The 25,987-nt window shown below is 40.1% G+C and overlaps 1 protein-coding gene across 3 annotated transcripts in view; it reads left to right on the forward strand.

Moving 5' to 3' along the window:
- The window catches only part of SLC1A2 (solute carrier family 1 member 2), a 77,458-nt gene that overhangs the window by 43,868 nt on the left and 7,603 nt on the right, over positions 1–25,987 (forward strand). For all 3 annotated transcript variants that reach the window (XR_013774583.1, XM_079308383.1, XM_079308384.1), the window contains exons 2-9: positions 5,688–5,827; positions 6,965–7,117; positions 7,719–7,969; positions 11,348–11,507; positions 14,491–14,617; positions 17,033–17,266; positions 19,725–19,919; positions 23,460–23,594. Coding sequence is in view for 2 of the 3 variants with exons in the window: in XM_079308383.1 (XP_079164509.1) it covers positions 5,688–5,827; positions 6,965–7,117; positions 7,719–7,969; positions 11,348–11,507; positions 14,491–14,617; positions 17,033–17,266; positions 19,725–19,919; positions 23,460–23,594 (1,395 nt within the window). In the remaining variant the exon portion in view is untranslated. The remainder of the gene's footprint in view (positions 1–5,687; positions 5,828–6,964; positions 7,118–7,718; positions 7,970–11,347; positions 11,508–14,490; positions 14,618–17,032; positions 17,267–19,724; positions 19,920–23,459; positions 23,595–25,987) is intronic.

The following is a 25,987-nucleotide window of genomic DNA, read 5'->3' on the forward strand; positions in this document are numbered from 1 at the left end:
ACCAATTCCAGTGTGGTTTGAAAAATATATCTAATATAAGAAATGAAACTCCCAAACTTTTCAGCTCCAGCTACATTTAAATAGAATTGGCAAGACGAGATCTGCAGTCCATTCACTTTTTATTCTGAGGTCAAAAGAGCTGATTTAACTTTCTATGCCTCCTCTTTTTTCCTTAAGAAGAACAGTCCTTGTAGGAACAATTGGACTTTTGTAGCTGCTGTTTACTCATTGCTTCAGAAGAGACCAGTGCTTGGTTTGACAACAAACATGTAGCTCAAGAGAAGTTCTTAAACTCTGATCTTAAGCCTATCAGTCCAAGACTGTTTTCTCGAGTACAGCTCTTGCTACCTCAATTGAAGTAATTGCTACAAAACAAAGCAGACTTTTATTCTGAGAATACCTGCTTGATTAACTGACAGAGCTGAAACACTTAGAACAGAATAAACATGGTCTCTGTTCATTTACCTTGTCCCCAGAATCTGTTTTCACTAGCTTTGTTATGGTCTTTGCCTACATTTTTCATTTAAATGAAAGATTATTTTTCCCCTGTAGCCTGTAATCTAGGTTTATGCCGAGATGGGGGAGTATCTGGGAGGTGGAGAGTTCTTTCCCTTTAACTGACTGAAAATAAAAGGGCATTGTCACTAAAACACTGTGAAAATCATTAACCCTTAATTCTTAAGGAAAGGAGTTGCATTTGGTAGCAAAGGAAAAGCAAACAGCCCCCTCCCCCCCACCAAAACCTTTTAGTACTAGAAGCTTCAGTGTGAATACAAGAAAGAAAGAAGAAATTGAAGAAATACAGCGAGCAGACTATCCCAGAGGAAACTGTGAGAAAACCTAAGGAAAATGCTTCAGGAAAAAGTAGGAACAAAAAATAACAGGGACCTTAGTGCTTTAATAAATTATTTTCCTGCACATTGGCACATTATGTGTAGCAACCAGCAAGAGAAACAGGCTACAGCTGAAAAAGTGCAGAAAAATAGATTATCTCATATAGTACTGTGTATCTTACAGGCAAAACTATCTGCAAATATTTAGATAATGTAAATTGAAATGTTTATGGGCAGATTCTTTTTCTTGTACCTAGTGCACATTGAGAAGAGGGACAGTAGCCAACTTCTCAATTATTCAGGCAAGAGATTGTTTCTTTGCTTAAAAGGGAGTAAAATTGAAGTTTAATTCTGATACTAAGTTCTATTAATGAACTTGTCAGGGTAAAGCATTTTTGAAATCAGTGAAAATATAGAATGTTCATTTTGGGAGAGTTCTGTACTCTACTAAGGTGAATAAAAATCAAATCACCTGGGCTCAAAGGAGTCTCTCTCTTTACTAGGGAAGCGTTCTACCTCAAAAGGGAGAACGGTAGGGGACAGAGTTAAGCAGAACATCCTGCTAAACTATTCAAAAGCTACAACATATGTGTAGCTCTTGGTATATGCTGTTTGGTATGATCTACTGTTTCATGTGACTACTTATTTTTCAATATTTGGTTCATTTTTTCATAAATCTTGTCAATATTACTAAGCATCTGTAGTTTCAGTCATCTGTAGTAAATATTATTGTCTTTGAAGGTCTTGGTACTTATGAGTTCTCTGTAGACCTCTTGTGGAGCTTAGCTGTTTGGCTGCTTGTCACAATGACATAAGAAAATAATGAGCAGAACTAATTTATGTCTTTATGTTCTGGCCTCAGTGGAGTTAGACTAAAAGATGTTTTGGTCGGATGGGTTTCAGATAAGCATTCAGAAAGGGTCCTTTGTTTGAATAGCCACAGAAGCTCAGCACAGTGGAACAACAATTTATTTAACTAAGGTAATAATTTGCATGTTTGAGAGATCACAGCTGCTAAAATGCATTCTTCCCTGTTTTGTGATACTTACCTGTGTACAGAGGTACCATTAACACTGAGATTAAATTAAGGGTGTTGAGCTGTGTAGAAGGATCTCTAGTTGTTGGTACACCTCTGGCTTTGTACTGCCCATGAGCTGGGGTGTAGTCAAGCTCCACTCTATCATGCATTCATTTTTTCCATCAGCATGAAAATGTGAAGCAGAAGAAATATATATATGTTTAAGTCTCTTCCCTAGACACTTTAGCATGGCACTGTGGCCTTCAGGGTATGAAGAAAGCTGTGCATGTGAGTGTGCAGTGTCAGTGGGAGATGGCAGAGGGGTAGAACAGATCCAGGGTAGTCTTGTTTGTAGGGACCCATACTCTGCCCTGACCTACATCTTCCATTGACTTCATTGGGCACTTCTTACAGTTACGTGACTGCAGGCTTCAAGTGCAAAATTCTGTGTTCTTCTGAAGCTGAGTATCATTTACAAGATGCAAAATAGAGGCACAAAATCAGCATAAGGAAGATGTCTTGGTCCATAAGAGAAAAATTAATTTCTGTGACTCTGAGATAAACAGATTTTCCTCTAAAAATTTCTGTTGCAAAACTCAGATTTTGTCATGTGCTACACAAGAAGCTTCTCTTATCCTTCCACAGAAGGTTCATATTTCACTATTTTTTCTCCTCCTCTCCTCCCACAAGATAGTTAAAAGCTGGGAACAATACTTCCTCTCTGGTCCAGTGATAAATATCTCACTGTTGGAAAGCAGTGCTAACTCCTTTGTGGTACCATTTTTCATGTTCTGATATTTTTCTGTCATCACTTTCTGTAACATGGGTGAACAGTTAGTGTGTTTTCCTACTGTGTCATTTTTCTTTAAAAACCCCATACTCATCAGAGTTTCAGTCTATGCTGAAGGTTTACTTACAATCTTGAAGAGATGGAGAGTGTAAAACTTTGAAAAGTGGAAAAGGTTCCAAGAAACCAAACTAAAATTAGCCCAAAGTAAAAGCATCAAGTACTTCTGTTTACTGATCCATTTCAGTTCCACCTAATTATTTACTAATGAGCAAGACTCCAAGGTTTTCTTTTGACTTAGTTTCAGCTGTTCATATTTCAGATTTTCTGAGGAATATATAATTAACCTGTAGTGAATAATAGCTCAGAATAAGTTAGATTTTTATGTTTGGTATGCAAGTGAAACTAGTAGTAATCCTCAGTTGCAAAGTTTGGATCCCAAGTTCCTTGGAGTTTTGGCACATTTCCACCAGATTTCATGGCTTTGGGGCCTGTGTGCATGAAAACTGCAGACACTGTCTCAACTTTTTTGTAATTCCTCAAGTTGTGTACATTATCCCCTGGCTAATCCTGATCTATCTCTGATGCTTGCATGGATAAGTCTTCATGAAGTAGGCAAGCTTCACATTTGAGCTGCCAGAATGTGCACTGGTATTCTTTGTTATTTCACTGTCAGCAGCATATTTTGTTGTGACCACTGCTGTGAAATGTTTCTAAAATTGCAGAATAAAGATTACAACACTTGGAGGGGTTTTCCACGTTAAAAAAGAAGAAGGAATAGTCTCTAATGCATTTTCAAATGGTGCTTTATATAACCATCAAGTGTATTGGAAAGAAATGCAATTTCAATTTGAAAGGGAAAATTGTAGAAATATTTACATCAAAATGAGTGGAATCTTATTACAAGTGTAAGAACTTTCTGTTGAAAAACTTTATAAAGACAACAATCTTTATACAAGAGGTTTACAAGAGATCTGTAAACCTCACTCTACTGTTTTAGAGGCAGATTTTCTAAAATCTTGTCCTAATCTGGCATAAAACCTGATCTCAAAAAGCGTAATTTTCTTGATAATAAAAATTTCCTTCTTTACCTACTTCTCATATTTACATAGCCATAGCTTTTAGAGGAAATGTTTGATTCATAGTAGTATTTTTAGTATGCTTTTCCAATACATTTTAATATTTTGTATATAGAAAGGGAGTGTACTGCTAACAATTTTTAAGTTCTTGAGAAAATTAGAGACATGACTTTTGCAGTCCTGCACTCATGTGTGTATTACTTTGTATTGGGTTTGCATGGCCTGCTTTTGGTAGCAGAGGGACACAGGGGGGGCTTCTGTGAGAAGCTTCCACCATGTCCCCTGGCAGCTCCAAAGATGGATGTGCTGCTGGCCAAGCCTGGGACAATTAAGAATAGTGGCAATGTCTATGTGATAATAAATTTAGGAAAAAAAGGAAAAAAAACTTACTGCACAGATATAAATGTGGCCAGAGAAGAGTGGGGTGAGAAGATGTGAGAACAGCTCTACTGACACCAAGGTCAGTGGAGAAGGAGGGGAGGAGGTGCTCCAGCCACTGGAGCTGAGACTCCTCTGCAGGCTGTGGTGATGACCATGGGGAGACAGCTGTGCCCCTGCAGCCCATAGGGATCCAGAGGGATGCAGAGACCCCACAGCCCATGGAGGAGCCCCACATCAGAGCGGGTGGATGTTGAGAGGAGGCTGTGAGCCCATGGGAGACCCGTGGAGAGAGGGGCCCTGTTCCCATGCTGAGGCAGCCTGTCCTTGAAGGACTGCATCCCTTGTAAGGGACCCACACTTTGAGAAGCAGTGTTGCCCATGGGAGGGACTCACACTGCAGCAGTTTTGGGAAGACTGTGGTACTTTTGGCACCCGTGGGAGGGACTCACGCTGCAGCAGTTTTGGCAGGAGTGTTGCTTGTGGGATGGAGCCATGCTGGAGAAGTTCACAGAGAACTGTCTCCTGTGGGAGGGATGCTGTGGTGAAACAGGGAAAGGACTCCTCTCCCTGAGCAGCAGGATGATGAACTGACCAAAACCCCCATGTCCTGTCTCCTTGCACTGCTGGGGTAGGAGGGAGGAGTGGCATGAAGGCATTCTTAAGGACTTACTTTACTTCTTATTATCCTGCTCTTTGTTAGTAATGAATTTAACTCATATCCCCAAGTTGAGCCTGTTTTTCCTGTGATGGTATTTGATGAACTATTTCTCCCAGTTTGTATTTCAACCCATGAGCCCTTTGTTATATTTTCTGTCCAGAGGGAAGTAAGCAAGCAGCTTTAGTAGATGCCTGGCATCCAGCCAGCATCAACCCACTACACACTTCCTCAAATATAAACCAGAGTTAGTAAAAGAAGTTTTTCCTCTGACCATTGCCAGTGCAATGAAACCAAAGGTTTTCTTGGGAAATGCATAGTTTTCTGACCAATTTTCAGTGGCAATTTTTCAAGTCTCATTACAATCAAATTAAAAGTATTCTCTTGACCTCAGCATTCTCATTATACTAAAATATTAATGTTTAATGTTGAAATTAAATGTTTTCAAATGATTAAGCAAAATGTTATTGAATGCTTTAATTTGCAAATAAATTCTAGTTTTTAAACTATTATTCTCAGTTGCAATTAAATAAGGTATTAAAAATCTACATTTTTCTGCTAGTAAGAACTGCTCTTCAGCTTTCTCTCCTTAAGTTAACAGCCATGGTCTTTGGGAAAACCAAGATTTTGAGCTCCACATCAGTAGTTTAATCCATAAAACATTTGAGATTATACGTCCAGTGAATTCATTTTGATTGTATCTCTGCCATTTGAGAAATAGCCACAAAAAATACTGTGAAGGCTACACCTTTAGAAGGACACCCCATTGCCATTTCAGACTTCTTTGGAGCAGTAAATATGCAGTGTTTGTGAAATGTGGGAGGTGGTGGAATATGTGTCAGATTCCCCAGTTATATATGATGGAAGTAGTCCAGAATTTCCCTTTTGGCATCTTGTGCTATAACTTCTACTTGATTTTCACTTTTTATTCTAGTGCCAACAATATGCCTAAGCAAGTAGAAGTCCGGATGCATGAAAGTCATTTAAATCCAGTGGAGCACAGATCCAGGAACATATGTGTGCAGTTCTGCCAGTCCCTCCACAGGAATCTGCTCCTGACTCTCACTGTGTTTGGTAAGCTACATCTGCTGCTCTGGACCCTCTGTGTGTATCTGCATTTGTTCCTGTGGCACCACAACCCCTGTCTGTGGTCTTCAGCTGCTCCAGCTGAACAGCCAGAGAGCAAATAGGACACCATGGGCACTGCTTGTGCAGCTCAGGTGAGCAAGGTGTTCCTGACACAACACAGAGCAAATCCACACCACTGAGCTATCTGGTTTGGAAAGGAGTGTGATTTAAACTCAAGGCATGTCAGGTCAGTGTCATCCAGTAGAACTGAATGTGCTGCACTTTTTTCCTCTCAGTGGTTTGAAAAAAAAGACAAAAACTCTTCAAAAATTTCTTTTATCTCCCAGCTTACACTTCACTGGTTTTAAAGTTTGTCTTCCCTCTCTGTAGCTGTAAGCCAGCACTCCATGATCTCATCCTGAATATTGCCTCTGGCTTTAGCAGCTTCCAAATACGGAACAGTTTGACATTTTATTGTGGTTCACTGGCTCTTTGCCTGTTTCTTTTTCCCTGAAAGCCCAACAGCCATATGCAGCAAATTTGTAGATGTACTCTTGTTATTGTTTGAAAAACCAGCTGCAACTGGTCTCAAGTTACAAATTTCATCTCCATAATTTTAGCCTGCAAAACTCCATATTGCTGAAGTGTTTGCCTTGAATCACCTTTTAGAGGTGTACCTGATGCTGTCCAAGAAAAAAATTAAATCTACATATATTTTTCATTATATCAAAAAGATACTTCATAGTCATAGTTGCTGTGAATCACAACAGAAGCTTTGCTATCAGATTTTATTACACTTGGGCTTGGGATCAGGAAAAAAGGCATCCTGAATGTAAACATAAAAATACCTGTTCACAAAGATCATGTTATGAAAGCAGACATGGCAATTTTTTCCCTAATCCATGCTTCAACAGCCTCAATCCTGAGCGGGAGCTTTAAGTTTGATCACTTTATCCACATAAATGATGAGGAGTTTGTTTGCAATTTGAGAACACCAGCACAAGGAGAAGGATGCAGAGCATAAAAAAAAGGAATAAGACATGAGCCCAAGAATCAAGTTTTCTTCACAGATATGTGCAGTATTCCACATCAGGCAGTTCCTTCCAATACCCACCTGCTCCTTTTTTTCTGTTCTTCTTCCAGGTGTTATCCTGGGTGCAGTGTGTGGGGGTCTCCTTCGTCTAGCAACACCTATTGACCCTGACATCATCATGTTAATAGCCTTCCCAGGAGATATACTCATGAGGATGCTAAAAATGCTGATCCTCCCTTTAATTATCTCCAGTTTAATCACAGGTAAGATCCATTAGCCATAAATACTTTAAGATGCTTTCTACTGATATCACCTGGTTTGCTTTTTGTGATGTAGGAAGAATAATGGTGTGATGCTGTCAGCATTTTGCAGCTGGGTATTTCAGAGTAAATTTCGGAGTAACTTGGTGGGCTTTAGTAGGTGTATGCTCTAGTGAGTTTATTTCCAAATACATGCACACTGCTACCATCAGAAATTTCTTAATATGCTGTTTAATCTAATTTCTGGATTGCATGTTGCAAATAAAATGGCATGACACTAGTGAGCCTAGCATTCTTGAAGGTGTGGTGTCAGCCAGAACATGGCTAGTTTGCAGAAGTCAAGGGCAAAAGATGGTAGAGATCTTCTCTGTTTTTCAATGCTTCCTCTACAATTAGATGGAGTTTTAAATGCTTCTCTTCAAATTATAGGCAGTAGACACTGCATGGGTAAGAACTAGAGGGAGAAGCATCAGTAATCTGTCTCTTGGTGAGAATATCACAGGGATGAAATTAGGCACCCATTGGTAGTCATTAAACTTTGAAAATTCTGAAGGATTTATTTTATAATTATTGAATTGGATATTGAGTGTCCATGTGTTTGCAGGACTGTCTGGATTAGATGCTAAAGCAAGTGGCCGGCTGGGGACAAGAGCCATGGTCTACTACATGTCCACCACCATTATTGCTGCTGTGCTGGGTGTGATTCTGGTTTTAGCCATCCATCCAGGGAATCCCAAACTCAGGAAACAGCTTGGTCAAGGGAAGAAGAATGATGAGGTATCTAGTCTGGATGCCTTCTTGGATTTGATCCGAAACTTGTTCCCTGAAAATCTGGTTCAAGCATGCTTTCAGCAGGTAAGTCCTTCTGCTCCTTGTTTACATCTTATACTTGCCAGGGTTGTCTGTAGAGTTAATGTCATTTGTTTACATTAATCAGAGAAATGATGATGTAAGGAGGAATACAGGGTTAAAGTCTTGAGCAGGTAAATTAAAGAGCATTATTTATAGCTGACTTGGTTTATGTTATTATTATTTAAATTTGTTATTTTTTAAAAATGAAGTTTATTTTAATTTTGTTCTTAAGTAAACTTTAATTTCTTCCATGCTTTTCATACTGTATCTATGGTCTTTCACCCAGGTTGAATTTTAACTTGGCTGTTAGTCAGAGAGGATGGTTCTGCAATGCCATTTGGAATATATGGATATTCATCAGTCCAGCTCGTTGCCAAAATTGTACCCCAAAACCCAACTTCTCATAACCTCTATTGCTGTGTTAGAGTCTAGAGGAGGTGGGGATAATAGGTCCAAAGGGCTGATCCACCTACAGGTGGCTCCATCTCACCAGCTTTGGAGCATGCTGGGAAGGAAGGATGCTTGCACAATGTGTTGTTTGCTCTGTAGGGGGATAATTTTGTCAAAGCTTTTCACCAGTGTTTAATCAAAACTCCTTGACTTTAAGAAGTAAAATATGCTTAAGCATATTTTTTGTATGTAAGATGCTTTTCCCACCAACTGAATTGTTTGTTTGAAAGTAATGCAGACAGGATTTTGGGGGGTTGACTTTTTTTTTTTTTTTTTTAATGTAACAGGATTTTTGCCAAACCTGTTCTTAAATGTTCCTGTGTGAAATGGCGTGATAGCTGGTGCTGTGCTTATAGCCAAAGAAAAAAGTGAAGAGGGGGAAGGAAGAAGAGGCCATGGGAGAGTGGAAGAATGGAGGGTGACCTAAACTGCCAAAAGGGCTTGGATTGCTTCACTTCTTACAGGGACTTCCACATAAAAACTTATAATCCTTGGGGATTTAGAGAGGGAACATTCTCAATATTTCCAAATCACCATGGGAATGTCAGTCATGCGGTCAAACTGTTGGTGGCTAAACATCACATGTAATGTGAAATGTATTTTTGAAAAATTGAGTGAGGGAAAGCAGAGTGCTTATGTTTTTTTCATCCTCTCCCTCATCTGGACTGTGAAAGAGAGGAAAATGCAATTTCTTCTCAGTTGAAAGTGGTCAAATATCTTGACAAAGGGGCAAAAAAAACAGAAAAAAGAAGAATTAAGCTAACTTTGTCAAGTTTTTTTAAAACGTTAGTATTGTTTTTTCAGTGTATGTAATACCAATGTTCAAGTTACTTCAGTAGTTATGGATCACCAATTTACCCGATTATTTTTAAATTTAATTTAGATAAAGAGCTTTTTGGCTTTTCAGTGTTTGACTTCAGCAGATTCCAGACTAATTTCTAGTGAAAACCTCTGCCACAAAGTCACATTTCATTTGTAAAGTGTGACTAGATGGAACTTTTGTTAGCCCTAACTCCTCTGTAAAGAGTTAGGCTTTACTTTTCTCTCTCTTTAGGAGGAAAATTACCTGCTTTAATGGTGTCAGCATATATTTGTTTTCCTACATGTATACAGTGTCTCTCCATAGACACTCAGAGTTTCCAGGTAGCCTTAGGAAGAAGAAATATTTTGCAGCAATCCTGCAAAGAATGGTTCTGAAGGATGCACAGCAATGGTGCTGAATAGTGTGTGGGGAGGTTTTTGTGCCTTCCGTTGCCACCAGGCAAAACACAAAGAAGAGATTCATGTGCAGCTTTGGAACTGTTCATTTGCAAACTGGACTGTGGGCTGTCATGAGATTTCAATCTCTCCTGAATTTTAGCATGGTCCACAAGAAGGTTTACATTTAGAGTGAAAGTTTCCAGCAGAAAAAAACATGGGACCATTTATAAATATGATTATGGCTATGACATATAAATTATTTTCTAGTCTCAGATGTGGTCAGAATCTAAGCTTTATGTCAGACTTAGCACTTTTAGAGACTGTGGCCTTGTGCAAAGGACTACTGAGAACCTTTGACTTAAGTGACTATAGTGGAATTTGTGAGTGTAAAGAGTATAATATTTTATAATTTATTTCCATTACTCAGTTCTTACATTCTGAATACCTCACATAAAAAAGTACTGTGTTGACAAAATCCCTCAGATAAAACATAACTCTGAAAAAAGTAGGCATGCAAGAATGTTAGGTGGTTTCAGGACAACTGGAAAGTTTCTCATGCAAAGCTATGTAGGTTTTCTGTCTATATGCCCCCTCCAGATTTAGGCAGTAGGTTTTAGAAGGAGAGATGTAAGGTATTTTAAAATCATCAGGCTTTAAACCATATGGATCAAATCTGGATCATCATCCATAGCACTACAATACCCATGTCAACAAGAAAGCAGTGCAAATGTTCTTTGAAAAGCTAATGCACAGTCTGTTATCTTGCTAAGTGTTTCCAGGAGCAAGGGGAGTAGGGAGCAGGTGGGAAAACATGGCAAGCCAGTCACAGCTTCCAAAACATTTTGCCTGTCCCAGGACCATGAAGAGGCGGAATAAGGGTCAAGGTGTGAAGTGGGAGGAAAATATCCCTTCTAAAAGCAGCAAATCACAGATCTCTCTTTTTCCACTGCCTCCTCCCTTTTTTCCTAGCTGTAACCTCAAGCTTACTTCTCCTCCTACCACACCTTCCCAGCTTTTCCTTTACTCTGCCTTTTAAGGGCCAGGAAGAGTCCAAATGTGTTCAGAAGCTGACGCCTTCTTTATTTATTTTTATTTTTAGGGGTCAGATTTGTATCTGGCAACATTGGTAATTTTTCTGTTATCTATCCCCCACAATCTTTTAGTCAGAGAGCTCAGGGGACTGCGTATATTCCATTTTGAGTTCTTGCGGTCAAGAGCTCAAAAGCTGTAAGAGAAGTGTTGGAAATGTCCTGAATTTTTGATTCAAGTTAACGCTCAAACAGGGATGACTGCAGCTGTACAGACCATGCTGAATTACAAGCCTTACTGCAGAGCTTCTGCCATGACTGATCTTAGAGGCACTTAGTTTTTGGTGTTAAACAAATAGTATCAGCCTGTAACTCACAGTCTGGGAAATGCCCTTTGTGAACTGCCTGGCCAAAAGGACTAGCTATCTGTGAAATGTTTCATGTAATGATAAAAACCATGCATTTGCCATACTTTTCACACTAGAGTCATGAGGAAGACCCCCAGTATTTTGTAGCACTTGAAACTGTTGAAAAATAAACTTCGTTTTGGACAAAGGGCTAAGAGGCTGTGGAATGCATGTCCAATCCTTTAAAAATATAGTTCCCTGGAATTTCAAGTGAAGAATTTTTATTAATTCCTTAACTACCATATGGATGCATTCAGTCTATTTGCAATCTCATCCTCCCCTTTTATTGCCTTCAGATCCAAACAGTCACCAAGAAAGTGCTGGTGCCACTACCTGTTGAAGAGCCACCCAATGTCACTGATTCTGCTCTTGCAATGGTGAATGAGACAGCACCACCTGAAGCCCAGATGGTCATTAAGAAGGGACTTGAATTTAAGGATGGCATGAATGTCCTGGGTAAGAAAATTTTCTGCCAGTCAAATATGCCTGTCAAATATGACAAACATGATATGTATGTCACAGCTTTTTGCTGTGGCTAGGTCAATTTTTCTGATCTGGTCTTCAGTACATGGTTAGTCTTTCCAGATAATCACCAAATGTTATCACCTACTGGCTGTCCATTGGTCTTTGAGATATCACAGAAATCAGCAAGTGAATTGTTCTGGATTGGCAGCTTTGTGGTTATGAATTGCAGGAGTACAGTGGCAAAGCATGTAGGAGGTACCCAAAATATCCTTTAATCCTAGAAGAAGCTGACCTAGGCTAATACTAATGCATATTGGCAAAACAGCATGGGGGAGAGCTTCAAGAGCCAGAGCTTCACACACCCCCTGATGGATCTGAGCTAAGTTGTTTCCAGTAGGTGTCTTGGGTGTGCTGAACTAATTTGGCTTGAGGCAGAGCCTGAAGTGAGAGGTGGAGTGTGAACCACACCACCCAAGAAAAATCCCAGAAAGGCTTGACACATTTCTGAGTCACAACTCCCTCCTCCTTTCATCTTGGCTGCTGACCTTTACCAGCTGCAAATGCCATCATGCCATCTTGTCTGGACAAGCCAGCAAGTGGAGGTGGTAGGAAAACTTTGCCTATCTCCCACCCTTTCCTGGAGCAACTGTTCAGTCTGGAATGGGAGCACATGAGATGCAAACAGCTTCCACACCATTTCTATTTTCTCTTCTGTGCCTAGAGTCCCTGTTTTGTCATCTGAGAGAGGAGTGCTCCTCCTTCAACTCCTTGCTTTCTGCATGTGGGTGAAGTCAGTCACAGATTAGCTCTCAATTTGCGGCCTCACACCTACACTCAAAGATGCTCTGTGACAGCAGGTCCACAAGGCTGAGGCTGACACCTCTGTCTATAGGTGTTGTCCTCAAAGTGGGACAGTATGTTGGGGTACCTGATCCCCTGCTTTCTCTCACCACTGGGCCATAACCTTTGAAATGACCTCTTAGAGCTGCTGAACAGCTCTTGCTGACAGCAGCTGCCGTGCCTGCAGACCTTCCTGAGCTGTTGGTGAGTTGGTTGGCTGCTTTGCTTAGATATGGGGGAGATGATAGCATCTGTAAGCTGGTCTTGTTTTTCTGTGAGGCAGCCTGCTCTGCAAGAGCCCTGTACCCATCCTGCCTCCATGGCTCTCATTCCATTCAGCATCTGTGGGCAGAGGAGCCACTTTCTGAGCTGCAAGTTGGCATTTTGCACCAGGCATGGGGCAGCAGCTCGTTGCCAATGCTGTTTACCCTCACCTGCTTTATTCTCTCCTGGAATTCTGCTTATGCATTAAAATGAAGCAGTTGTTCTGACATCAGAGATGCATTACATTCAATGCTGGGCTTGTTTTTTGCACGCTCTGTCATGGATAAGAAAAGATCTAGAAGGCTTAATACAATTCCTACAGATAAAAAATGCACGGTTTAGATGGGGAATTTTCTGTGGTGTTTTGACCAATGGCTGTCAAATATTCTTGAGTTTTTTGGGTTAGTTTGGTGTGGGTTTGATTTTGAATGAAGAAATGAAAATGTTGTGGGAATTGCCATCCAATTTGGATAAGCTGTACAAGTCAGGCAAATTCCTGCAAATAGGAACCAATCTGACTCTCATGACTAACATAACAGCTCATTTGGAATTAATGAACAAAACTACCTATTAACATTTTCTAATGCAGATTCTGAATTCCAGGAAGTAACTTGGTCTTTGAAAAGCTTTTCATCATTTCTCTCCGCTCTGCAGCACACAAACATATGCTTCACTTCCCTATTCAACTGACTCAACAAAGATAGCTTGGTTCTAAAGAATGACTTTGTATCCAGGAAATTGGATTTTAAAAAAGAAGAAAAAAATCTGGTTGCTGAACCCAGTGTGAGGATATGGGACAGCCTGTCTTTTCCCAGGGTATTGGCAGCTTATAATCCCTTATGTTGAATGTTTTTGTGTCCCAATAAGTTTTTTCCACAGGAATTTCCCAGATGAGTTTACACATTTGTTAAATACTAAAAATTTAGCCTCAAAGAATGGCTGAAGATTCAAACCATCTGTCACTATCAGCTAATAATCCAACTCTGGACACTGAAAATTTCTGGATGTAAAAGGCCAGCATTGAAGAAACATCTCCAAAGTAATCCATGACAGATGCATCAGGTTTTTTTTCACACTGATAGTCCAATACTCCACATATTCACACCTTAGAATTTACATTTAGGAGCCAAATGTTAGCCATATTGAATGCTATAATTTTGCACCCACTGATAGCCTTTTTAGTGAGATTAATCTGCTTACTGGGAGTTCTGTGGTTAAGTGCAATACCCACCTTCTCCTCCCACCTCTACCTTATTCATTTAATGGGAATAATCCTGGCCTATAAAAGTTCTAGGGCTCCTTTTGCCTTTCCCTGCACTCCAGGACTGATTGGTCTCTAAAGGCACTTTCCTAAAGCCTGAGAAAATTCCTCTTGGTTTTCAGCAACTGTTCTAACAACAGAGTTACAGTGCAGCACTGTGTTACCTTTCTCATTTGCCAGGGCTCATGAGGTTTCTGATAGCTAAATGGCACTGAAAAGATTAATGTGCATGTGGCTTTGATGATCAGATCAATACAGGGGAAAAAACCAACTAAACTGTAGTTGGGCTATGAAATTGGAATCTAGTAAAACATTAAAGAATCAAAGATTTTCTGGTTTTGATCATGGAAGTTGAGCATGAGTACATATTAAAAAGTCCCAAGACATGTGTAATACCCTATAGTTCTGAAATCCTGAGCAACTTGCTCTAGGATGGCCCTTCTTGAGCAGGGAGGTTGGACCAGATGACCCACTGTGGTGCCTTCCAAAGTTACCCAACTGTGATTATATGCCTCTGTGAAATCTGGATTTGCAGGTAGCATCAAGCCATTGACTTAGTGCAAAAACTTCCTAAAAGCCTTCTTTTTGTCTTGCAATTTTTCCCAATAGGATTGATAGGATTCTTTATTGCTTTTGGCATTGCTATGGGGAAAATGGGAGAACAGGCCAAGATGATGGTGGATTTCTTCAACATCCTGAATGAGATTGTAATGAAGTTAGTAACCATGATCATGTGGTAAGTTTGTAATTCTAACTCATAGAACACAAAAGTAATTTTTAAAAAGCCCTTTTAAAACCTTAATATGGTGATGCCAGTTTGTTAGTAAACAGTATAATTAAATAGTTGACTTTCTAAAGCCTTGGCAGGTATATTAGAACCAGAGCAGCATTATTTCTATTTGGTGAGGATTATTTAGGACACAGTTTGAATCATTTCTGAAGAGATTATGTTCTTTGTGTGCTGAAATACAACATGTGCATGTACCAGCAAAGGCCTTCAAATGCCACATTGACTATGGAAGCTCATTGTATAAGAGAATATTATATAAGCAAGAATGGCTCACAAGAAAGCATCCCAATCTTCCTGGGAGGTTAGCATAGTCCCAGGGTATTACCTAGAAGGTATAATTATTTTTAAAAAGCCTGTAGATACACTTTATTTATGATCTTCTTTAGTAAAAATAACTTTACCATCAAATAAAATTCCAGCAGTTTTCAGTGATGTGTAATCCTCTCACTCATAGTTTCTGCAGAATGTGTCTTACAGCCTTGCTGCAATGAGATCACTGGAAGAGATCTGCCCTGTTTTGAAGTATACCCATTTTTATTAATGGGGCCTCACTTGCCTTTAAGGAAGTGACTTTTCCAATTAAGTATGACCTCTTGTTTACTCCTCTGTGAGGGGATTGACTCTCTCTCTCTTTTTTTTTAAGTGTTTCTTCTGAGTTCTTCCCCACAGCTATTTGTATGCCAAGCATGTCCACCTCACATAAAGCCAGTTTTCCAGCACCTAAACATGCATGGCTGTGTTTGACATTGTACCACTGTGTTCCCTAGGTCTTTGAGAGCAGAAATAGCCACTCCAGCAGAACACATGTATCATGGCTCATTGCTACCTGTGATTCCCTGGTGTCCCTGGGAGTGATTCCTTGAGTTACAAAGCTGCCCTCTTGTCTGCAGCTGGATGGACACAGTGTCTAGGAAAGTAAGGGTGCCTGAAGCACAAGCCATCAGCACCATCAGTGCTTCAGAGGGACACTGTTAGGCAAGAGTGATGCAGACAGCAACAACAGTGTGGAAATGAGCAGAACAACAAAAAGAACTTGAAGCAATGACCTTGCATTCCTGTTACACTTCTGCTTTTCTGTAGATGATCTTGTTGCATAAAACCATTTATTCACAAAACTTTCAACATTTACTCAATCTCCACTCAATAGAGAGATGGTGACTATATTCCCATAACCCTCCAGGAGCTAGAATTTACTCTTACTTAGCACCATTTGGTAGATGTAATACCCTGCCTTCAATATAAATGTTCTCTAGTAGTCAGTGTTGCAACAGCAGGAAATCTTTCAACTTTCAAGAAATTCAGTGTAAATATTTATTTTTATTGATGTGCTTTTTATTTCTCTTCTCATGAAAAAAGGAAATTCATGTTGGTAATTTCTTTTGCTCATCTCTGTTTAGAATTTTTAAAGATTTGTTGAGGCCAGAAGCAAGGGGGATTTAGTGTGTGTTTATAAAGAAAAATGCACTTCCTTATGCAGAGTTACATTTTGTTTGGTTTATGCTTGCTCAGCACCGACATCTGTAACTCCCATGGTACCTACAGACTCTGAGGAGCATGGCATTGCTACACAAGCATAAAACAAACAGACATCTGGCTCTGACACCATGTAACTCTCTGTAAGAAAAGTATTTTGTCAAGTACATTGAAACGTGGCATTTTATGATAACTGGTGTAACAGCTGGCCATGCATTTGAAGTGATTGAAGGCTTTCCAGGCCTTGGGCACATTGCTTAAGAAACCATGAGATAATCTAACAAAAACCAGGAAATACTCCTATTCTCAAAGTCAGTTTCCTTTGTATTGTCTTAATGATTGAGGAGGCAAAAACCCTACCCTGAGTAACAAAAGTACATAATTAATGAAGAATCCATAAATTAAAAAACATTTGTCTGAATTATTGAAAGAACCTAGTGGAAGCATTTTTAGCTTTCAAGATATAAACAGTTCGTTTCAACAAATAGTTTAACTGAAGTAAATAATTCAAGCCCCTGAAACCACATAAACAATGGGTTGTAAAAGTTATGTTTTAAGAACAAATCTACACCATTTTTTATAATGATGCAAGCCTGTGTAACTATCATATTCTTGTACAATGTTATTTCAGGATTAAAAACTATTCAGGAAAGGCATATTCCACTTGACAGGATGGAAAATGAAGTAGATGGGGAATTTGCTGGAGATGGCCAGCACTTTAAAAAAAGATGTGAAAACCATCCCTTGAATTTCCATCAATTCTTGACCTCAGTGCACCTCAGTGTTGAGCCTGAGAGCTCCCTACTCTTCTCCCCTATTTTGTTCAGCACAGTTTTTATGACTGCACTGCCAAGATGAGTTCTGTCTATGCTTGTTCTCTTTCTCCAGGTATTCCCCACTGGGTATTGCTTGCCTCATCTGTGGAAAAATCATTGCCATCAAGGACTTAGAAGTAGTTGCTAGACAACTTGGCATGTACATGGTCACTGTGATTGTGGGTCTTGTCATCCATGGAGGGATCTTCCTGCCTCTGCTCTACTTTGTGATAACAAGGAAAAGCCCATTTTCATTTCTTGCTGGGATTTTCCAGGCATGGATCACAGCACTAGGCACAGCTTCCAGGTACATCTAAGAAATACCAGTGTGCTTTGTTTTTTAGCAGATTATTACCTGCTGTTTAGACATGGTACATCTGCTGTTCTAACGTTCACTGCAAAATCATTTAATGCCATTGAATGAAAACTATTTTTAATACAGCCGCGTTTAAATAAATCAAAATACCATTTGCCTTCAGGATTTTCCAGAGAGGCTGCAGGCATCTTGTAGACCTACTTTTTGTTTTCTTTCCTGCCATTTGCCTAATCACTTGTGCAAATTGTGTTAATTCTGTGCTTGTTTCCTCAACTAGGAAAAAGTGATAATTCTATTTATTTTGAGAGCATGTTAAGACCGGTCTCATTGCATTCAAAAAAGAAAAAACAAGCAAACATTGCTACTAGGTTTTACAAAAGAAAGGAAAAAACTTCTCCGTTTGTATTTTAATCAATTTTGGCAAAATAATTGGACTTCAATGTAAAGCTGAGCATTTTAGACTTGTTAATGCACAGAACAGACTCATAAAATTCTGCAAGTAACACAGCTCTCTGTAATAAATTTTTAAAAATCAAAAAATGGTGTTTTGCATTGGAATAGTCAGTAGATCTTGAGCTGAGAATGTTTTTCAGTTAAATACCATATTTTAAAGTGTTTTCCTTCAATGAATGTTTTATTTATGTAGAAAATTTCAGTTTAATTAAAAAGGTGAAAGCAAAAAACCCTAGTTCAAAACAGACCACCAGAAAACTGAGCATTCTTGATCTGAAGAATGCCTTGAAATAACTGTAATTCAGCTGCCTCTTTGGGTCTACCCAAACCCTCTGCTGAACAGCTTCTCCCTTGATGAACAAGAGTCACTGGGGGAGCTTACAGATGTGCATAAATATCTGATGTGATATGCTGAGAGGATGAAGTGGTGCCTGTTTTCAGTGGTGCCCAGTGACTGGAAGAGTGGCAGTGGGCACAAGCTGCAGCACAGAAATAGCATCTGAACACAAGAAAACTCTTTTTGCTGTGATTTACTGCCACACTGCATGAATGCTGGCACAGGTCACCCAGAGGAGCTGTGGAGTCTCCATCCCTGGAGACCTGTCTGGGCACAGTCCTGGGAAATGTGGGAAACATGCCCTAGCTGCCCATGCCTTGAGCAAGGTGGTCAGGATGGGTGACCTCCAGAGATACACTCCAACCTCAGTGATTCTGTGGCTCTGTGATAAACAATGCTGGATTATAGGAGATCTGCTCTGGCCAAGAGTTTTCATAAATGACAATTTACCTAAGGCTTTTGTTCATTGAAGTGTTTGAGTTTCCACTCCAGCAGTATTTTTGAATGGAGGGGTTTTATTTCGAGCAAGTGAATGTCATGACCTGAAATATTGCCACAAAAACAGAGCACTGTGTGTCTTTGCAAAGCTGTTCTCTTCTAGCCATCTTTTGCATCTTTTCCTATCCTTCTACTGTGTTTCACATCCTTTCTTCCTGCTCTCCAGTGTCAGGGAACAACATGGCTTGTAGTTTTTTGCCTGGCTTTTTCAGTCAATGCCATACCTATTTCTCCATTTAGAGTGAATTCACAATCAAATTTAAAATTTGTCCTTACACTAAGAGGTCTGTGTATCACACTCAGAGGTCTGCATATCAGTGTTACAGTCCAGTTCTCAAAATTGTTAGAAAAGCCTCTGCCTGAATTAAGGGGCAAACAAGACCAAAAGGCCAAAGTCAATAGTATGGATTTTATAGGGAAGGGAAGGGAAGGGAAGGGAAGGGAAGGGAAGGGAAGGGAAGGGAAGGGAAGGGAAGGGAAGGGAAGGGAAGGGAAGGGAAGGGAAGGGAAGGGAAGGGAAGGGAAGGGAAGGGAAGGGAAGGGAAGGGAAGGGAAGGGAAGGGAAGGGAAGGGAAGGGAAGGGAAGGGAAGGGAAGGGAAGGGAAGGGAAGGGAAGGGAAGGGAGGGGAAAAAGATGGAAAAGAGGTGAGGAGACAGAAACAGTGACAGATTAAAGAAAGTATCACCACTCTGTGGATCCCACCAGCCTCCCATTGATGCTGTCCATCAGGTCTTCATGGTGGTGAGGGTCCCTCAAAACACAAAGAATCCAATGGATTACTGTAGGTTCAGGCCAGGTGGGAAGGCCCAGGTACTTCCCCCATGGAGGAGGCAGTTTGACAGTCTTTTGCAGCAAACTCTGGGTCTGTTGCATCACATGCAATGCTGTGGTGCAAGACCTCAGCAATGAGTCTGAAAAATTCATCCAAGCACTCTCAAGCTCTTATCCTACAGTAAGTCATGTTCATGTCTTGGCCTCACTCCCATTTCCAGTTAAATGTAGGCCTAATTAAAAAATTGTCCAGAAAAGGCTTAAATCACAACAGAAAGTGGAAGTAGCAAATGTAAACAATGGTATTAGAATTTCTGATTTTTGCTCCCATATGTGTATGTGTTAATTTTAATGATATCTTCTTTATGTGTTTTGCTTTCTCTCCCTAGTGCTGGAACATTGCCCGTCACATTCCGGTGTCTTGAAGAAAACCTCGGCATTGATAAGCGTGTAACAAGGTTTGTTCTTCCTGTTGGAGCAACTATTAACATGGATGGAACTGCCCTTTATGAAGCTGTGGCTGCCATCTTCATAGCACAGATGAATGGAATTGACCTGGATGGAGGCCAGATAGTTACTGTGAGGTCAGTTCAAAAGAGTCCTTTGTTTCTACAAAATGTAAAATGTGAATGCTTTGGGTTGGATGGTGTCTCAGTAGGATTCACTATGAAATACATGTATTTCTTACAATGATATATAAATGCATGTTTTAGATATAGGTCCTGGCTCTCTGGTGATGTGTTTTCTATCATTTGCAGCCTTAGTGCAGGCTGGTGATGTTTTGCACTTCTTCAGCTGACAATTGTCATGGTTTAACCCTGGGCAGACCCTACACAGCCACTCACTCACTCCCTCACCAGCTGGACTGGGGACAGAATCACAGGGGTTAACTGGAAAATCATGGTTTGAGATAAAGACAGTTTGATAGGGAAAGTTAAAGCCACACACACAAGCAAAGCAAACCAAGGAGTTGATCCACTGCCTCCCACGGGTGCTCAAGCATCCCCAGGAGAGCAGGGCCCCACCACGTGTGCCAATCCCTTGGGAGACAGAGAATATCACTGCAAACCTCCTGTTCTCCTTCTTCCTCCCACTCTGTGCACTGATGACATCATGTGGTATGCAATGTCCCTTTGGTCACTTGGGGTCACCTGTCCCAGCTGTGTCTCCTCCATGCACCCCCAGCTCTCTCACCATTGTGGCTGTACAAGAAGCAGAAAAGACCTTGGCTCTGTGTGAGCCCTGCTCAGCAATAACAAAAACATCTCTGTATTATCAACCCTGTGTTCAGCACAAATCTAAAACACAGCCCCATACCAGTCACTGCCAAGGAAATTAACTCTATTCCAGCCAAAACCAGCACATAAAACAACGTCAATTGTAATATAAAGCATTCTCTGTCCAATGAAATGCTTTTTTCTTTTTAGTTTAAGGGTATGCCCATATATGGGCCATTAACTTTCTAGAATATATCTGTTTGTATACATTAGAAGAAAAAATGTATACCTAAAAAATCTTTCTATGTGTTTATGTTTGTCTTTACTTTTTCTGTGACTTTGGTTAACAGGAAAAAAAAATAATGAACTGAGAATAAGCCATCCTGAGAGTGAGATTGTCTGTGGCATGGTCTGGATACTCCCATCCCTTTTATCTCTAGCCCAGCAAATATTAACTGTAGTCTTTTCATATCAAATTGTCTTATCCAGAAGAAAGCTGAGCATCTTTAAGGAAAAAAAGAAAGGATTCATTAAAAAAGGATAAGAGTGGTTAAAGACTGTAAGGGAGTTTTAACTTGATGAAGACAGCAGGTCTAGCATTTTGAATAGTTAAAATGGAAACCACAAGTGAAGGCTGCCAAGTTTGTCTTCTTCCTGTCGTTTTCACCTACACAGTTTTCTTTTATTAAACCTATTTAACACTAAAGAAACTCCTGCAAAGGGATGTCTAATTCTATGTTTCTTGCCCAGCTATACTAGTTCCACATTTTCCATTTGTTTGCTTCCTGTCCTGACTCCTGAAATAGTAAAGCCAAGTTTGTAAAATGTTTTCAGGGCTGCTTCTAATGAAGGCAGATGCTAGACCTGCATGATCCATATTTGTTCCTAAAACTGAAAACAGTCATTTCAGAGATGCCCACATATTAAACTACATTGAGACCAGGGAAATTCAAATCAGGGGTTGCTGTTAACCAGGAGATTTGGTAGGCTTGAACCTGAGTTACTCCTCTTCCCCTGAGGGATTGACCAATTGTCTCTTCCTGATCTCACCATTTCAAGGTTGGTATATCCAGCTTTGTGACTGACATTTACAAAGCAGGGAGAACTTTAGTTATTTTGTAAAACCACAGGCTTTCCTCTTCATGAGTTTTTGCTACAGAAATATGACAAGAACTGTCTCTTGAGATGGTAATACAAATGAAGGAAAGGCTATTAAGTTTTGTCTGGTATATGCACTTTGTGATACTGAAAATATTCAAATGACCCAGACATAACCTCAGAAAGACTTAATTAGCCTCTGACCAGCCTTAGTTACTTCATGCTGGTCATTTAATTTCTCTGATTCTCTGTATTCTTTGGGAAAGGGTGATCTTGGTAGCCAAGACAGGCTCAGTTTAAGTCTGAACTGTGCTATCTTCATTCCCCTGCAGGTCTGTAAGCACTGCTGTGGGAAGGTGGGCAGGAGCATTTCCTCACAGAGCTTGGAAGGAATCCCTTACCATTTTAGGCTGGGAGTGCCTGAGGGTCTGGCATCACGTGCAAAGCCTGACAGCAGAGCAGAGCATCCTGCCTGCACAGCTGCTGGAGCTATCTGGGTGTTCAGTGAGCCAGGCTGCACTCTAACCCAGACATCTGACACACACACTGCAGCCTGGGTCAGACCCAGCCACAGAGCAGCTGGCAGCTCTAAATCAGCCTAACATCCTCACAGATGACTTCTGGGGCTAATGGACAACTATTGCCTGTTTTCCCCTACTTCTGCATTGGAAGCACTTTCAGATTTGTTGGGTAGGGGTGGTGGGGTGAGCCCTGGTCCCCCCAAGAAACCCAAAGAAAATGGCATCTGCTGTGGCACAGTTCACTGCTTTTATGGGCTAAGGCTCCACCCGCAGCCCAATTTCCTGGGCAGCCCAGTTGTGGAACTTTTCCATGCCCTGACTGGCTGCCAGATGAAGTTCTCCCAGAGAAAGAGCGTCCCTCTATTATCTGCCTCCCTATAACCTGGCATGTGTTGGAGCTTTCAGCATGTGTACAGCCTCTATAGTAGTTTTTCACCTAATGTATAGCATAAGTTGAGGCATAAATAAAAATCAAATTGTCCCTCTCACCTGCTTTCCTTTTTATTTACCCTCTCCCTCTGCTTCTCCCTCTCCTCCTTCTCTCCCCTGCTTTTCTCCCCTTGACTTGCTCTCTGGCAAATTTATTTTCCATTCTTTATAGGACTCCCTAGTGATGTTGATATTTGTTATGGTCTGTCTTGTATTTTTAAACATTTGAAGCTCAGACATTCACTCTAGTGATCTTCATCAAAACATAAGAGGCAAAAACAAACACAGGTTTGGATTTATGAAACAATAAGATCAATTTTGCTTTTTCATCTAAAGTGATTTGTGTCCAGGCTTGGTACACCACTGGTTTGTGTTTTGGGAGTTTTGGATACCAGACTTTTATTCTTCTGTGTTTAATAATAACTGTTTTCTCTCAGCCTTTAACTCACAATTTAGTCTTCAGGTAGCATAAATAAACAGAATTGAAACACCCTAAAAATTCAACCTGCAGTCACCAAACTTTGGCATGTCTGGATGTTAAAAACTCAGGATTCAAAACCCGGTATGAGTTTGTCAAGTTTAGAAAACACCACAACACAGACTTGAATGGCATAATTACTTTACAGACAATCTTCTTTCAACTCTTGTAACAAACCCCATAGATCTGCCGTCCCCTAATAAATATTTCTAGAGAAACACAATAGTGAAAAATATGACCTGAGCTGACCTTGATTTATCATATAGTTGTGTTTTATGGGAAAAATACATTGAAAATAGGACCTTCCTAGTGGTCACACAAGTATGCAGGTGAAGTGTGTGTTCTCTTCCTGCTACTCCCATTTGATTTTTGTTTTTGCAGTTTGACTGCCACCCTTGCAAGTGTTGGAGCTGCCAGCATTCCCAGTGCAGGACTTGTCACTATGCTGCTGATCCTGACTGCAGTGGGTCTCCCTACCCAGGACATCAGTCTGCTTGTTGCTGTTGACTGGCTTTTGTAAGTTGTGCTGACTCTGCTGCTCAGTGCAGGAAAGGTGGTGAGGTAATTCTTGTCCACAGTGCTTTGTAGCCACTGGTCTTACAGAACTGTAAGTCTCCCCAGATAAATCAAAGGAGGAAATGGGCTATTCAGTGAAGTAGGAGGCAAAGCAGCTTCTCAAACTGCTACAGAGCTACTGAAGTCAGTTTCCCTGAACCAAGGGTCTTTTTGGCACACTTGTGAGCTCACACTTCTATATTATCTTCTTCCTAATGATGCCTTTCCATCACTCAAGAGCAGTTTTTTTCATTTTTTCTTTTCATATTTCAGTTTATTATAGTTCTGGCCCAAAATAAAGGATGAACTCTGAAAATGCAAGTTCTTATCAGGAGGTTACCAGCGAGTTATAGAGTAATTTGGGCATTTGTATCAAATGTTTTACACTTGAAGGGAGGAAAGTCAATTTCTTTTTGTGTATAAAAAATTAAAATACCTTTTAAAAGAGCCTGTTTCAGGGCAGGACAAAGACCAAAGACAAATAAGAATGAAAACTGAAATAGAGAAGGTAATTTCCTAGTTTCATTTTACTGACAAATCATTCAAACTATAAAAAATGGTTTTCATTTCCAAGAACTTGTGATCAAAGTCCTCTGATGCCATTGCAGGTCCTCCAGCAAGAAACAGATAAACCACATATTGTTTTCTGAGGCTATTGGTCTTCAACACTTGAATACTGAAACTGTAAATACTGACAGAGTGTATGCCAGACCACATCCTTTCTCTTGCTGTCATTTGACAGCTGGGATATCCTTCTGTCATTTGTGCAGATCTGAAAGAGACCCAGTAGCCTTAAGTTCTACTGGCCTTCAGAGATACTTTTATATTTTCCTGTACTGCTGCAGCACAATATATTCTGCTATATTCTGGTATATCCTGCTCAACAGCCAGCTCTCCCCTGATATCCTTTTAAGTAGTAAAGACATTTGTTTTTGTTGTTCCAGCTGTGGTGCTCAGAAAGGGAGACATAAATATAACTGTACTATTTGTGTGTTTTCTCCTACACTAGCAACCTCATCTGCCTGCTTCTGGTAGCTTTTATTTCCAGATACACAACTAAAATTATGCAAGAAGAAATAGCAGAGTTGAGAATGTACATGTGCAGATGAAATAGAATTTCAATTTTCTGTCATTATCTTTTGGGTTATTGAGAAGAATTCAAGAACTTAATCAATCCTCTGACATGTGTTTTGGGTCTACTGGCATGGTCTATCTGTCACAAAGAATTCTGCTAAGCAGCTCTGATTTCTGCTTCAGGGAAGAGAAAAAGAGGAATTTACAGCTTGGGAGGCAAAGAGAAAACTTGACTTCTGTGATTTATATATAACTGAATTCCATGATATCATGATACAGAATGGTGAAATGAGAATGTACAGCAGACATAGGGAAGGATGTGATATTCAGTGGGTTTATTATATTTATGATATCATGGTTGAAAAGAGGAAAGTGGTATAGGAATCTGCAGCTGGAAGGAGGAGAGAAAAAATACATGAAAATGAATTTAAAATATCTGTTTTTCTTGGCTTTCCAAGTTAGGCAAAGAGGCAGGTTTCTGCAGCTGCTAAGAGGATGCACAAAAGAAGCCTGTGGTTTGTTTGGTTTTTTTAGGGAAATGTATTTTTACAATGTTCCTGTGGACTGAGAAGCTCTGCCTACACTAGCAAGCCTCAGAGCTGTAAGTTTATCAGCAATTCTGATCCACTAGTGGGTGTTGCATTTCAGCAGCATTGTCCCCACTGGCTAATCCAACCCTGCTTAAGAAATAAAAACTTCTGTACTGTGGAGCTGTAGCCATGGTGAATGTAGGAAGAGGAAGGATAGGAATTCTAAAAGAAGTACTTCAAGATGTTTTTCCAAAATAAATGGAAGGCAAGAGAACTTTCAGCCCCAGTGGTTGGGTTTGGATGCTCATGGCCTACTGATCAGCAGTGCCAGTGCAGTGTGATCCAGAACTGAAAGGTAAAAGGAAAAGAGATAAAATAAGAGGTGAAAAGCTCTGTGTCATGCCACTGTATTTATTATTCTGTGTTCAACAACTAGTAGCCTCATTTTCCATCTTCTAGTGGCTGTGTCATGGTAGCCACAATGATGTAATGAACTATGAAAAATGATGCTGCTGATATTGCTGTGTTAAGAAAAGGCACACACGACAACTTCTGAGCAATCTTTTGTGCACTTAAAGAATATCTGAAATGAAATGTCATAAAAACACATTTTCTTTACTTGCAAACATTAAACAATGTTACAGCAGTATTTCTAACAGAATGTAGAAGAGAAAGTTAGTAAAGTATTTAAAACCCAATTCCAGCCACTTTTCTGGAACCCATGAGTAAATGCAATCAGCCATGCAGAAA

The sequence above is a fragment of the Erithacus rubecula genome, assembly GCF_903797595.1.
Source record: "Erithacus rubecula genome assembly, chromosome: 6".
Lineage (NCBI taxonomy): Eukaryota > Metazoa > Chordata > Aves > Passeriformes > Muscicapidae > Erithacus > Erithacus rubecula.